This window comes from Anticarsia gemmatalis, chromosome 5 (assembly GCF_050436995.1).
Source record: "Anticarsia gemmatalis isolate Benzon Research Colony breed Stoneville strain chromosome 5, ilAntGemm2 primary, whole genome shotgun sequence".
NCBI classification, from domain to species: domain Eukaryota; kingdom Metazoa; phylum Arthropoda; class Insecta; order Lepidoptera; family Erebidae; genus Anticarsia; species Anticarsia gemmatalis.
Window position 1 is genome coordinate 907961 of NC_134749.1, and position 16383 is coordinate 924343.

A 16383-nucleotide genomic window follows, 5' to 3' on the forward strand; every position below is an offset into this window, starting at 1 on the left:
CGGGTATACAGTATGACTGGTGAGATACCTTCAATATTTGAGGATGTGATAGTATGCGAACATTATATCAGGAAATAAAATAACGTAAAAAAATAATAATTATAAAAATAAATATTAAAACTAAATATTAACTTCTTACTAAACTTCGTACACAGTACACCGAGAGTCCAGTATTTAACTGCGGAATAATTGGATACCACGCGGCACGCATTGCGCTATCAACACAGAATACATGGGCGAGTCCATTTTTGACAGCTTGTCGCTTAGCAACAATGAGTGTGTATAATATCCAAATTTCACTTATTTTTAGAGAAATTTCGATAAAAAAATAAACTTCTATTTTTTTTATATCAAGTTAACGAGAATCGAGTACCGAGTACCTACTCTCCATAAGTATTGAAGGTATCTTACCAGTCATTCTGTATAAAAAGCGTGATATAATAAATACTTTTAAAAGCGTGATATTATGTATGTATGTAAAGGAATAAGATTAGTCCACAGCCTTGAAAGGCGAGTGTACATTTAAAAATTTATATTTACTATTCCGGAAACAATTAAAAAGCATCACTTAAAACTAGCTCATTGTTTAGCCGTAAATAGAATTCATTAGTCACTAGTGCTATAAATAGATTATCCTTATGTCATGAACACATGACCGGTTTTTTATTTTTAATCGAGACAGAAAATCCTTATACATATTTATAGTTCATCGGAAAATTACATTTCGGGTTGTGTGTTTGAAACGACGCAGTTAAAATTTTTAGTTACTTTCATTTGTTGACTAGATAAGATTTAATTTTATCTAACGTTGCTCAGGAATATTTCAAACATGATTTATTTCAGAATTTTTATTAAAAAAAGAAAATTGCGTCTCAGTGTTTCTTATTTTACATCAACTTTATTAAAAGCACATAGAAAGCAGGAAGCCAGATAGTCGAAAAATTTTTTCTGCAAATAATACGGGCTAGTCGCTGTCTGAAAAGGTGATCAATTAGTCGGTTATCAATTACACCGTATACAATGACATACCAAACATATCGATCGCTAAATTCCTGTTGTCAGAATTAACAATGAACTAATTACATATAACACACAATGACATTGAATTTCTTAAATTTAAATTGCAAAACAGCGGAATGATTCTATTACTAGTGTATTATTAACAAACAATTTGATTTGAAATTAATTCGTTATATGATTTTAACGATAAAAAAATTCTAGTTGACGAACTTCAAAGATTCGGACCCGAAAGTCTTATGATGTTCAACAGACTTACGTCTTTATAGTTGAAATACACATGTGAATTACATATTTATAGTAATAATACACGTGGAATTCTGCCACGATAGAATCTGTAATATTTTGTTTTTTTCTCTAAAGCACAGTATATTCGGGTTAACATGACTCTATAAAAATCCGCACAGCATCAAGTTTGAAATATACCTGAGCAGCTTAAGATAAAATAAAATATTATTTACCCCCGGTTTATCGGTATACGCTAAAATGCATGTATTTAAAATGGCATTAGTCAATGAATGAAGGTGCAAGTATAGACTCGAGTAGAATACTTCCAGTACCATAAGTTTATTATTTATCGTGCGCTCTCAAGCATGAAGCAACCTTATTACCATGTCTGTAAACAATGTATGTATGTATGATTGTATGTATGTAAGTGACTAACACCACCTATATTTAGAGAACCTCCATAATTTCACACTATTTGAACAAACAAATTGCTTTTGAGAGAATATGACGTTTAAAATATTCAATTAAACACACCGATGCATAAAAGGATTAAATATTATATCTTTTAGATATTATCCTACTAATATTATAAATGCGAGAGTTTGTGAGTATGTATGGATGTTTCTTACTCTTTCACGCAAATACTACTGAACTGATTACGATGAAATTTGGTATATATGTAGGTAGCTGAAGACTCAGAATAACACACAGGCTACTTTTATCCCGGAGTTCCCGAGGGATCGGGATTTGTACGGGAAGGGCTTCCACGCGGACTAAGTCGCGGGCGGCCTCTTGTTTTATAAATGTCTAGCGACAAAATTAGTCTAACAAAAATATGGCTGTGAAAACCAGTTCACACTTGTAAAAAATGACCATGATTTTAAAATGACGTCAAGTTTGAATCAAAAACAAAGCAATTTCATTATCTTTTGAAGCAAAAAACCGTAAATAAGAAATTCGTTTTACTTAATTACTAAAGACTACAAAAATACACACATTGTTCATCAACAAAGATAATACTTAAGGTTGAAAACCAACATCTTCATATTTGACGAAATTTCGTTTTCATGAAGTAGTAGACCCTCTGGTTTCTTATAGTCTAACAACTACATATATACAATACATAGCCTTTTGTGCAAGGTTCGCGGCTGGCAGACGTAAATAAAATTCAGAATTTAGTATATGAGTGACCCGCAGGCTTATCGAGCTAAGGGCAGCTTGTCTGATACAAACAAATCTATTTGGGGATACACAATACTGATCAGTATAGTCTAGCACAATCATGTAAGCCACGGCTGTCTATAAATTGTCAGATTACAAGTGACTATGAAATAAAGATACATTATTTATTTATTAATTCATTTTTAAAGAAGGCCTACTGACTAATAATAATATAATATAGTATAATAACATTAAAACAATAAAGAAAACAATTTCATACAAAATCTTATACTATGATGGGTTCAGAATACACTTACTACACTTTACACTAAAACAATAACAAGTACATATGTGATAATAATACTCACCTCTAGTCTCTTCATTAAATGAAACAGAGACGATGTTATATATTACACACTAGCTGACCCGCGCAACTTCGCTTGCGTCACATAAGAGAGAATGGGTCAAAATTTTCCCTGTTTTTGTAACATTTTTCACTGGTACTCTGCTCCTTTTGGTAGTAGCGTGATGATATATAGCCTATAACCTTCCTCGATAAATGGACTATCTAACACTAAAAGATTTTTTCAAATCGGACCAGTAGTTCCTGAGATTAGCGCGTTCAAACAAACAAACAAAAAAACAAACTCTTCAGCTTTATAATATTAGTATAGATTTTTAATTAATAGCATAGGTACTAACGGATACCATTATTTAACACTCATTATTTCCTTTTTAGAATACCAATTATAAACTGGTTAAAACTACAGGATATATGTTATCATGATTTTGAATGATAAATAATAAATAATAAATAAATAATTTGTGAGTAAGTTCCTATTTTTTACTAACTTTTGCCAGACGTTGGTTCGTAGGAAGACATTCCCATTGAAAACGTGGAAAACAGTATCAATTCGTTAATCTAGGTTATAAGCTACATACCTAAGTAAAAAATTTCATCAACATTATTCTAAAGTTTTTGCGTGAACGGTTAGCAAACATCTCTTCTATGCATCTAAACTTGAAAAGATATTGGTTTATTAATAGATAGGCATTGAAAGAATGCAAATCCTAAACCCGCACTTGGCCAGCGTAGTGGACTCAAAGCCTAAACCGTCCCTCATTCCCGATGAAGACCCTTACCCAGCAGTGAGACAGTAAAAAAAGTAATTTATTTACAGATAGTAACAGCTGTTATTGTATTACTTACAACTACACCTACATACTACATAATGTAGTTGTAGTTGTAAGTAATTTCGGGCCAACATTAATTAAAGTGTTAAAAATAATGTAAATACGTAAATTGATTAGTTGTAATGTGAACTATGGACCCCAGTTTACCCAAGTTTGAATAAATAGTCAAATATTTGAACAAGTCTATTTGTATTGTCAGTGCATGAGTGTTTGAGCTTGAGTTAAGGCGAAGATTGATTTGTTGAATGTGACATTTTGCCATCATAAAACAGAAGATATTACGCTAACAGAGTTTACCATTAGACTCAAAGGTTACGAACTATGTATTTTTTTTAAGAGAACTAAAAATTAAGATGATGTAGGGGATAAGGCAAAATTGCATTTTAAGTAGATTTTGAAAGTCTTTGATTCAAAATAGATTGAAGTATATCTTTATTTTGATAAATATAAAAATAACATTGCTTGTTGGTCAATCTTATAGATACAAAAACATATCTACGTCAGTAATTAAATTAAAAGATTACGTTAAATTGATTTGACGGTAGATTATTTATTGATAGATCTTAACGTAGTTTTTGTGTTCAATTAAATAGATTAACGAAATAACACCATCTTAAATAATCTATTGAGCACATAATAGAGGATGGAGGTACAGCTTTTTTAGAGCTTGTGTTTATATTATAAGCAAAAAAACTACAGAGACACTTTAGTTCTCGACAGCGTTTAAGTTAGAAGGATGTACGAAATATTTCTGATAATCGCCATCCTTGTGATATTATTTTTAGTTATTGGAATACATCAGAAGAATACAAATGGAATATGTCTGTCACGAAGAAGATTGGAGGGAAAGACCGTACTTGTTACTGGAGGTACGGCAGGAATGGGACTTGAAATAGCAAAGGACCTTGCAGATCGAGGAGCCAGGGTCATCATCGCTTGTCCTTTTAACGAAGAAGGTGTCAGCGCAAGAAAACAAATTGTAGAAGAGACTGAAAACCAAAATGTGGAGTTCAAACTGCTCGACTTAGCATCTCTGGAGTCAGTCCGAAAATTTGCTGCAAATATTCTAGCAAATGAAGAAAGATTAGATATATTGATAAACAACGCAGGCGTGGGAGTTCCCGTAGATGCTTTGACGACAGACGGCATGCATTTTATAATGCAAGTGAATTATTACGGAACATTTTTGATGACTCTGTTACTCCTACCACTTTTGAAAAAGACAGGAAGCACAAATGACCCAAGCAGGATAATATTGACGTCATCAGTGCTTCATCAAATGGGACAAATGGATTTTGACAATTTCAACAGAACAAACTATTGGTACCGACTTCAAATTTATGGAAACAGCAAGCTGTGTCTTATTTTATTTGGAAAAGAACTTGCTCAAAGGCTGAAAGGGGTGAACGTTGTTGTAAATTGTGTTGATCCGGGAGCAGTTGGAACCAGAATTTTTGATTCTGGGAACAGAATTGCAGGGTTTTTCTTAAAGATGTTTATCAATACTTTGTTTAAAACGACATGGCAAGGAGCTCAGACTGCTTTACATGTGGCTTTGGATAAGAAAGCTGGTGAAGTGAGTGGGGAATTCTTTAAGAACTGTGCTATAAGTGAACCTGCGCCTCGCGCTCGCTGTGATAAGACGGCTAAAGTACTTTGGGAAGAATCTATGCGACTTGTGAACCTTAGTAATGACGAATTAGTACAGATTTTCCGGTAACCAGTTGAGTATTGTAATAAATTTATATGTGAAAAGTTTTTTTGGTTTTCTTTGTCTGAACTGAATAGAGTGCAAAGTTTATCTGAAACTGTAAAATAAAAATAATTATTTACCAACTTGAATATACATTTTCCTAAAAAAGATAAATTATTCGAAGTCAACATAAAAAAATTGGTATTACTTTTGATTTTTGTGAGTTCCTAATTTAAATTAATTAGTAAACTCGTTAAGAATTTTATTCTGAGACTAGGAAAAAACCTTGGCCTTCATTCCAAATTTTCCAAAACATTTTTTTCTTTTTTAAAAACTAGCGTGAGTATTTCAATACACTAATTAAACAAAACAAAAATATAATTATATTTTGGCTAAAATTATACGATGACAGGAATGAATGGAGTTGTATTATTACATAAAATTTTTGGTGATCTGTGAAGACGATTGAGGCCACGCCCCCCAAAAACCTGAGGTTCTATGTATGTTCTATATAATTGTAAATGTTTTAGTAACAAAGCACATTAATACACGCACATAAATAATTATACAAATCAAATGAGTTATCGAACAATCAACAACGTTTTCACATGTTTCATTCTATATAAAGAATACAGTAGGGTTTACAAATACAAACAAATTATAAACACATCTCGCCTTACGCAAGGAATAGTCGCTAAATTAACTATGGCCCCTATATAAATAACATGTATAAAACGGCTACTTCCCATTTGGTAAACTTTTGGTTTCCCATTGTGATAGGCACAGACAAAAGTATCATACAAAGGAGAATGGGCACTCCTGGGCGGTCGGCGGCCATTAATGAAAGTAGTGTCAAATTAAAGTAATGGTAACTAGGAACAACTTTTACTAAGAACGTTTCGCTGCAATTCTTTTAGGAAACAATATATTGACATGTAAATATAATGGAATTTCATAGAACAAATATAATTATTTCGTGTCTGTAATGCATTTAATGTTGTGTAATAACGTTACATCTTCATATAACGATTGCAATGCCATCAACATGAACAACAATCGTACCTCGTATCTATCTATCATATGGTTAACCTAGTTTCAAAGTTGTTCAAGCCGCTCGAAAGAACATAGCTTAACGACTGTTATCTTAGTTCACAACAACCGGGACCGACTTTTTACGTGCCCTCGGAAGCACGGAGACGCTCAGTTCAAATACCACTATGCGGTCACCAATCTATAGAATGACCGCGCCAACGGTTGCTTAACCCGCAGATCGTTTACCGACCAGTGAACGCAACTGGCTATGAACGCCTTATTTTTTAAGCTGAGCATTCAAGACAGGGCTTATATAACATAGAAGTGTATCATAATCAACAGTTAATGACAACAACTTAATGTTTACTTGTTGCGATATTTATATATTTATTTGTTATGATTGTTCGAAAATTAATCATGTCTATATTTATATGCAATAATAGAAATAGTACTTTTTATTTAATCTCCGAATATAAGCCAAAGATATGTTTTTATAGTATTAAAAGTGCTCAAAAACCAAAATGTATTTTATTGTCGCGTGTAAGTGCGTCGCGGCAATAAAACTTCTACACAGTAATTACAGGACCAAGCTACATTAAAAAAACACAAAATCAAGTTTGGCCGCGGATCGCCCAGGCTCCATACTATTTTGCCCATTCTCCTTTAATGACCTTTTTGAAGACTATAACTGATATTATAATCTGTGTCATATTGTATATCTAAACCGTCAGATCCTTTTGCTTTCAATGTTATGTTAAAGAGCCGTTCAATAGTAATATACTAATAACAATTAAAATATTAGCCTTTCTAGCTTTTGTGCGAATAAAATGCAAAGTGTCTCACATGAAGATAGTTAATAAAGTGATCGAAATGTACCTATGTACGCGCAAAACTTTGTAGGATAATTCTTTTTTTATATGTTTGTAACTGTGGGGATAAAGTTTGTATGGGATCGATGGGATCAAAATTCCCACGGGAATGGAATCAACGGGATAAAATTGTAATATGACCGAACAAAGTCGAGCCGGTCCGCTAGTACTACAATTTTATTAATAACACAATTAAATAAAATCTCCTTTCGAGTTCCTCGTAGCACACCAAGAAAACCCATCACACCTCTAATGCCACCCTTCCGCCTAACCAAATTTGGTTCTTCTTCCCCTCTTCCACGGTTATCTAAGTTAGTTAACGAATATAGCGACCTGAATGATATTCACTCGGACACATTGGCAACGTTTACACGCTGATTAATAAAATTAAATAGTTACTAAGTACATATAAAAAAAAAATAGTTCATACAAACAAATGCAATCAATTAACTTTAAGTCTCATTTCCCAATATGTAACGTAGCTTTGTAATAAAAATGCATGCTGTGTTTACCTGTAATTTGATATACAGTAGGCTAATTTAAGGATAAATTATATTATGTGCTCCTTTTTATGTATAACTGTTATATCTGTTGATGAACCGAAATAAATAAATAAATAAAACACGTACCGACTAAAAGTTATCTAACATCTTGTGTGCGAGTTGATTATCATAAACAAACACAATACACAAAATAAAACTATACTATAATTAATTTTAATAAACAACACTATTCCCACATTAAACAAATAACTAAATTTACGAAAACTATTATAAAATATTGTCTAGAAAAATTTTACTAGAAACCTATTCTTGACTAAAAACCTTACGTTTTTGTCATTATAACACTAAGTACTGAAATTATTTATACAATCACTTAATCACGTTTAATTTCACGTGTATTCTGACTGTTTCTTAACTATAAAACATGACGAGAGCGCATCTTCATATAACAGTTTGTAATTAAAAGGCTTGTCTTAGAATTTCGTGGCTCAAGAAAAACAATCCAAATTTGATTGCATCCGTGGCGCAGTGGTTACAATTGCAGTTACCATATTTTGTCAGGAGTAACTGGGTAGGTACGTCCCATCTAATGGGAAGCGAGCCCATTTTTAAGTTTTTTTTAAATTCATTTTTATTATTTTAATTTTTTAATTATCAGTCAAATAACCAAACCCTGGGCTACTATTGAGATTTATTCAAATGTTAATTAGACAAGACCTTAGAATAGTACTTTGCCCGACAAGGGAATCGAACCCAATATCAGCAGTCGGAAACACTACCGATCGCGCCACAGTGGCAGTCAGTTATCGAGAGTAGTGAGAAGCATAGGAATAAAACTTCTTATATGAATTTATTTGTGATGGGCTATTACAAAGTCAATCCGTCAAGCCGCCGCATCTGGAATTGGCACAGGTATACAACGTTTCCTTTTCGTTTTTACTGCAATTATGATTGCCGATTATAAAGTCCAAAATAAGCAAGCTGTTGCACCCACAATTGGCTACTGCGGTCAACAACAAGATGCAAAGCTAAATAAATTAGTTTGATACGAAAACTATGTGCGTTTAAGTAAATAGACTCATAACAATTATTGGTAGATACTAAAAAGTGAAAAAATAAACAAATAATAAAAACATTTTGTAAACAAGCGTTTATTATGCCTTTAAAGGTAAAAAAATAAGATAAGAATTGATGTAACATAATATTTTTTTTATAATTAATATTTTTTTAACTGTTAAAAGGCTTCGAAAAATCGGTTATTTATTCATCTACCGGTTGTTCTCACTTATTTAATAATATATTTTTTGTTATGTCTAATTAAAACAAATGTCAACGTGCCCATTTTTTTATTTTACACTAGATACCTACATAAGTTCGCCTTCATATAAATTACCTTATAAGAAGCCAAGGTGTGTTAGTATTTTGGACAGCACTACAGGCATGGAGGGCGCAACCGTGTTAATTACGTTGCTCGTTGTAGCACTGATTCTTATCATTGCACTCGCGGTAGCGGTGTACGAGAAGAGTACAAACGCAGTATGTACATCAAGGAGAAGACTCGAAGGAAAGACTGTCATAGTGACAGGAGGCACAGCAGGGATGGGTCTTGAGATAGCGACAGATCTCGCTCACAGAGGAGCCAGGGTCATCATCGCTTGTCCTTTCGAAGATGAAGGTGTCTCAGCCAGAAACAAAATTATAAAAGAAACTGAAAACGAAAAAGTTATCTTCAAACTTCTGGACCTCGCATCTCTAGAATCTACCAGGAAGTTTGCAGCAGACATCCTACAAGAAGAAAACAGATTGGATATTTTAATCAATAATGCCGGTGTTCTAATACCTTCAGATCATTTGACAAAAGACGGTATGCACTTCATAATGCAAGTGAATTATTACGGAGCATTCTTACTGACTATGTTACTGTTGCCGCTGCTGAAGAAAACTGGCAAACCTGGTGAACCTAGTAGAATATTGACAACGGCCTCGATTATGCACATGGTCGGGACTGTAGACATCGAAAACGCAAATAGAATCAACTACTGGAATAAGTTACGGCTTTACGGAAACAGTAAGATATATCTGGTGTATTTCGCGAATGAATTGACGAAAAGATTGAGGGGCGCGAATGTTGTGATCAATAACGTGGATCCGGGAGCGGTTGGAACCAGGATTTTCGCCTCACTGAATGAAGTGGCCTGTACACCGATTTCTTTGTTTTGCTCGCTTATGTTCAAGACCCCCTGGCTCGGTGCTCAGACGGCCCTACACGCAGCTTTGGACAAAAGTGCTGGAGAAGTGAGCGGAGCGTACTTCAAGAATTGTGAAATGAACAGCGCAGTGAAACGCACGAACTGTGCCAAAACAGCTAAAGTGATTTGGGAAGAATCTGTTAGACTTGTAAAATTAACGGACGAAGAATTAAATAAGTGCTTTCTGTAATAAGGTGATTAATGTGAGTGATTCCCTTCAAGCCTACACAGAGCCGGCGGCAGGGCCGCCGGTCAAGTCGCAGGCTTTGCCACACATAGGAGCCGGCAGGCGGAAGCCGGAGAGGCGCTAACTGCATACTTGTGTTCCCACCAACAAATAGTCGGACAAGTATGCAGTTTACGTTTGCGAGTTTAACGGAGTCATTAATGGGTCCACTCCGCTCACAGTGTGAACTGGGCTTACTATGTTACTGTCATATAAATAAATAAAACACATAAGTTTAATCTTTGTAAAATTCAGGGACTTTGAAAAAACTAGAACTAAATTTTTCCATAACATGTTTATATTTTGGCTAAAAATATACGACATGAGACGGTAACGAATTTAGTTGTGATTCAGGGCGATAGGCACACGGTTGTTCAAAGTACATACCTAAGCATCTGTGTGTGTCAACTGAATTTAAGACTCACCGGGTCGGAAATTATGATACTGTACATTCTGTACAATCCTAAAATTTCCTTTTTGTACTAGTAGAACAGGGGGGCTATCACATATCTCAGTTGACAACTATTTGAAATTCACTATGATGTACATTGCTTTAGCTCACAGGTGGGCTGAAAAGCAATTTTTACATATTTACCCAAGGTTCTGTTTTAATCTTATTTATAATGCCACATGCACTATGTGACATTATAAACAACATTTAAAATTACACTTTATTATTAAATACGCAATTAACTAATTAAAAGTTTCAGAAAACCATTTGAAAAATATGTTCACTACAAAAATGCTGTTTTTTATTAAAACACTAAGTGTTAAAGTTATTTATATAATCACTTAATCACGTTTATTGTCGCGTGTAACCTGACTGTTTCTTTACAATGAAACATCACGAGAGTTCATCTTCATAACAGTTCGTAATTAAAAGGCTTGTTTTAGAATTCCGTGTCTCAAGAATAACATTAAAGTGCAATTTATTATATATAAAGGCGCCAACAACATACCCACTACCTTACTCATACGTCATGCGCCAGCTCAACAAGTTCCTGAACAGCTAGCACGTCGGCGATGGCGGCATTAGGTGCCTTTACACACACGCTCTATCGCGGGTGAAAGAGCGCGCGTGTAAAGGGTGTGCAAAGGGAAAGGAAAAAGCGCGCGCTGTGCTCATCTGTCGAGTCTGCGAAGAAAACCGCGAGAGAAGAGCGCGCCGTCTTTCCCGTGCGTAATCCTATACGCTGCTAAGAACGCGCGATAGAGCGTGTGTGTAAAGGAGGCTAATATCTCATCTATCTGTGTATGACGGGACATCCGGCTCGCGCTCTTGTTACATGTATGGCCGAGGTGTGGCGCTCGAGACTATCAAAGTATCAACGCAAAGGCAGCGATGCATATAAACACACTTAGCACCTTCTTCTTCTGTCGTGTCAACGACCACCATGACATTACCTAAACAATTGTTTTAAAACCTGGCAACCTCAACTGCTTTATCCGTCGCCAAGTTAAGGTCCTCAATTGTACAGGCTGTGGGACTTAGAGGGCGCTGGAGCAGATGTGCCATGGTTTGTGATGGGGCACCACGAACATAGCCTCATTGATTGATTATGCCCCATTTGCGCATAGTATCTGGACAACGGCTCGTCTGAGCTCGCAATTGGTTAAGAGACCTCTAGACAGGCCATTGCCGGTCTCGTCCAACATGGTGCCAATGTTAGACGACAGTAAAGCCAGACTAGAACTAGAGTCCAGACTCCCATTCTCCTACAGCTTGCAGAAGACCACGCTCCACGACACTCAAACATATTATTATATGCAAAATACTTGACTGCGACGCAGAGCGGCAAGACTCTTTGTCTCTGGGAGTCGGTAAGGTGGAGTTTGGCCTGACATCTTCCAGGCGTTTATAGCACCAGTCTTGCATAGCACTTCGGAGTCAACCAGTGAAGGTTCAAGGTATTTCCTGGTAAACTTTTCAGTGCTTTTGACCGTGAATATGGCCACGATATCAAAAATTTTTCGAATGCTGAGGCCATCCAGGCGATCCGGTAGAGACGCCAGATGCCACATTCGGTCGTTCCAGTCTAAATTAAGAATTTGGAATTTTAGAGTAATAATTACATCAATTCTTTTTAAAAATGTATTATGTTTTCAGAAGTTGGTTGATCTTAAAGAATGGATTAATTTGGGGACGAAAAGTCTTTATCTAAAAATAGTGAAGGTCGAATTTGTTTTTTTTTTATTCGTTTTGAATCAATAAGGTTCTGCGATCAATGAATTTAGTTTCGTAGTATTTATTTTTTGAAACTTAAGTTTGAACTGGCTAAAAAAGCTTCTAGAAAATGTTGACCACCAAAACAAAATCCTAACTCATTATATTTTAAGCTAGCGACCAGTTGCAGCTTCGGGGAGGTGGAAAAGATAATTATTATAGATATATACAGAACAGACAAATGCAGCGGAGGGACTTCATTTTATGATATTTAGTGTTACTATGTACTATGTACTAAATTCACGTTTCAACAAATACACATATTATTATATTTTGTTAAAATACTCGTTTTTAAGTTTATAAAGATTTAAACAAACAACTATAATTCTCTGTTTCACCGCGAACAATAGCCTATTCGGGGAGCAAAAAAGAAGGAAGATATAAAACATAAATTATAATTATTTATCACATAGACTTTGGCCAAAATTTTCCAAATTCGTAGCCTTGAACTTGTATAAGGTTATTATTTAACTTGAAGGGCGGTTAATACTACTTGTAGTATCTAATAATATAGCGGCGGAATAAAACCGGTCAATCTTACTAATATTATAAATGCAAGAGTTTGCGAGGATGTCTGTGTGTTTGTTACTTTTACTACTGACTGCCTCTGTGGCGCAGTTGGTAGTATATGCGACTGTAGCGAAGCGGTCTCATACTAGAGTCCTGGATTGGGCCAAAAAGATTTTTCTCAGTTTTCTGTTAGGATTTCTCAAAAATCACCTGAAGTTAGAGAGTTGAGGTTGTAGACCTCGGAGAGAATGTAAAACCATCGGTCCTACGCCTGAACCCTCACTGAGGGAGTACCTGCGTATTGTGCACAAACTTGGACAATATAAACTATGTCCTGCACAGATGGCTCGTTTCAATAAAACTGGCTGCCGCAGCCCTGTATCGGCCAGTTTGTGTGGAAACCTTTTGTGTGGTAGCTTATGTACCATAATGACACATAGACTATATACATAAATATAAACTTTTGCCCATGATCTTGTCAAGTTATATAGCAATATCCTACACGGACGAAGTCGCGGGCCAAAGGTATATCCATCAAATTATTAGCTTGTTTATTAACCATTTCGAATTCTCAAGGGCAACATACCTATTTAGACGTACTCTAAATATCTTTGAAGAACATACCTAACAATATATTAATTATAAAGTACAGAGAGGATAGGTCATATATGACAAGGTATATTAATGTGAATGAAGCAAAAAAGGTTTCTAGGGATCGTAGCAAGTGGCGTTCTTTGGTCTCTGCACAACGTATGGCAATCAGTCCATTCTTTCAACTATGTTGGAAACGGCTTCCAGTCTTGCTGGATGCAGCTGAGTATTTTACATGGAGCGACTGCCTATCAGATTTCCACTACCCAGTTACCTCGGTTATAACAGAGTACCAGTATATCAGCGCAATGTAGGTAAAGGATAAATATTAAAAAATATTGTTTTGGTACGATAAGGTCAGTAACACTTAAAGGTTTACATATGAGTAAAAAAGGTTTATCATATGAGTAAAATATTTATGATATTTATTTTTGTCACTGTCAGGTAGTAAACCTCGATTAAGAGGGAAATAAACTTGAATTAACTAGTGGAGTTTACTTCATGTTTAAGGCGTAATTACTTTCGAACAACTACAAATATAGAATACATATCACGCCTGTTATATATACTCTTAAGCGTAGGCAGAGATGAATAAAATAAAACCATGCTTCTCCATTAACAATGATAGTCCCATGTAATTATCCCACAGGAGCTCGTGGCTTAGTTAACAACAGCCGCACGGATCGATCTCTGAGGTTAAGCTACGCTTGCCGAGGTTGTTCCGTGGATGGGTGACCATCTTATACATATCGAGTTCCTCCGTGTTTCGGAAGGCACGTTAAATTGTGGGTCCCGGCTGTCATTTTCGAAGATCTTTGACAGTCGTTAACAGTAGTCAGAAGCTTGAAAGTCTGACAACCAGTCTTACCGAAGGGTATCGTGTTAATACCTAAGTAATTGGGTTGTGGAGGTCAGATAGGCAGTCGCTCCATGTAAAACACTGGTATCCAGCTGCATCCGGTGAGACTGGAAGCCGACTCCAACATAGTTTGGAACAAAGGCTAAGCGAATATATATATATATTGCCATTTACCGGACACTACATCCACGTTTCTTCATTAACAATGATTGTCCCATGTAATAGGGGGCGAGCTTATTGTCATTAGACACGATCCTACTCCGAATTTCTATTTAAAGAGTCCAAGTTTCAATCTAGGAATCGAACCCGATACTAGCGCGATTGCAGCACAGAGGCGGTTTAGTATTCCAGAATTATTTCAAGAATAAAATTTTATTCTAAAGAACTCTTGCACCGTGAAACCGTATCACACTTAGCTGTTCAAGTCATTTGCTTATTACACCATTTTAATTACTTTAACAATAGCTATAAACAGTAGAGTTTTTTTCTTAAGTGCAAACTAGCGTCGGTAATAGATATCTACTTATTTTATTATTTTAAAAAGTACAGAGAAAAACGGAAACTTAGTACAAGCGTATAATTAACAAAGTGTGTTTTTTATGTTAGTAACGTATTGTACGTTTTAAAAATCTGAGAAATCGTATTGGTAATTTTTTATTCACGAAATATAAAATACACAAAGTCGTACACTTTTTACTTCAAAATTCGATGACAAAATCTCTATTATTCATGGATCTGTCGGCCTAGATAGTAAGGAACCTACTGCGCAAGCCCTAACCCCTTCCCACAATTCCACCCCTCAGTCTAACCGTGGCATGCCTATACATGTGACGCCTACAATTCTTCAAACCCTATATTACGAAAGTTAACAATAAATCAAAAATATTCAAGTGATAGAACTAACCAAATAACAACATTTTCTTGTAAAATTTTAGCAAACAACTTCATTATTGTGCAAATGTAATTCAAATGTGTTTCAGAAATTCCGATACCTACAATTTTTTGAGTGCGCGTATAAACTCTATGTAGGTACTCACGTGCGTTCCCGAAATCGGAACTTTAATCATCTACCGGTTTTTCTAAAGTACAGTCAGCACCAAAAGTCGATGAACAGAATCAACTTAACAAAACACCTGTTCACAATAAAATGCCATAAGTTATAGTCGCAACTAGGAAACAAAATAGCCTGTACACCAGAAATTTACAAAATTCGTTAAACACGAGTATTTCAAAAGTATCTGTACACTAGTATTCCTAAAGTTGCTGTACACCAACAATCCAAATGTCGCTGAACATCATTGTATCAAAAGTCACTAAGCAGCAGTAAAGACAAAATTATTAGTATATTTTGAACATTGCCGTGTGTTAATCTACTTTTGTCGCTTATGTTGTTCAGCTACTTTTGGGACAGTGCTTGCTTAACCTTAATAATGTATGTTAACACGTTAGTATCTATTTCAATACTTATTCACAAAACAATTATATTTTATTGTCAGAAATCATATTAATCTATAATATGAAACATAACATAAACATAACTCTAATGAAATAAGGTTATCAAAGTATATTTTTAACGTTGCCGTGTGTTAATCTAGAACAAAGTATTTGGTACTGAAGAAAAGTATGATTTAAATCGTAATCATTTATTTATTAAAAGCACAATCAAAAATTCAAATGAAAATATTTTAGATATTATAATATAAATCTTAATGCAAAATCAAAAATTTTATTGAAAAATAAGAATTAATAGCGGGTATGGCCTCCATTCGCGTCTATTACTGCCTGGAGCCGTTCGCGCATATTACCTATCATATTTTGACAAATATTTTGGCCCCTAAATCTCTCCCAAGTTTCTGTTGCATGAGCTATTAAAAATTAAAGCAAATATGATATAATATTATATGTTTTATTATTTACCGAAACTCCTAATTCTGCAGCAATTTCTGATACATTGTATCCTTGTTCTTTCAAGAGAACAATTCTGTGACGTTCATGCTCCGTAATATGCACATTATACGGCATTATTG

General features: G+C 35.0%; 2 protein-coding genes across 2 annotated transcripts; both read left to right on the forward strand.

Moving 5' to 3' along the window:
- Positions 1-4302: 4302 nt before the first annotated feature.
- LOC142973305 (retinol dehydrogenase 12-like) lies at positions 4303-5359 on the forward strand. The gene has a single exon (XM_076114945.1). The coding sequence runs from the start codon at positions 4337-4339 to the stop codon at positions 5318-5320; it is 984 nt and encodes a 327-aa protein (XP_075971060.1). The 5' UTR covers positions 4303-4336; the 3' UTR covers positions 5321-5359.
- Positions 5360-9132: 3773 nt separating this feature from the next.
- LOC142973306 (retinol dehydrogenase 13-like) lies at positions 9133-10335 on the forward strand. The gene has a single exon (XM_076114947.1). It carries the CDS (start codon positions 9138-9140, stop codon positions 10134-10136), a length of 999 nt encoding a protein of 332 aa, XP_075971062.1. The 5' UTR covers positions 9133-9137; the 3' UTR covers positions 10137-10335.
- The last annotated feature ends 6048 nt before the right edge of the window (positions 10336-16383 follow it).

Excerpts from the sequence above, each read along its gene's own strand:
- LOC142973305 (XM_076114945.1), top strand. The coding sequence starts at position 4,337 with ATGTACGAAATATTTCTGATAATCGCCATCCTTGTGATATTATTTTTA.
- LOC142973306 (XM_076114947.1), top strand. The coding sequence starts at position 9,138 with ATGGAGGGCGCAACCGTGTTAATTACGTTGCTCGTTGTAGCACTGATT.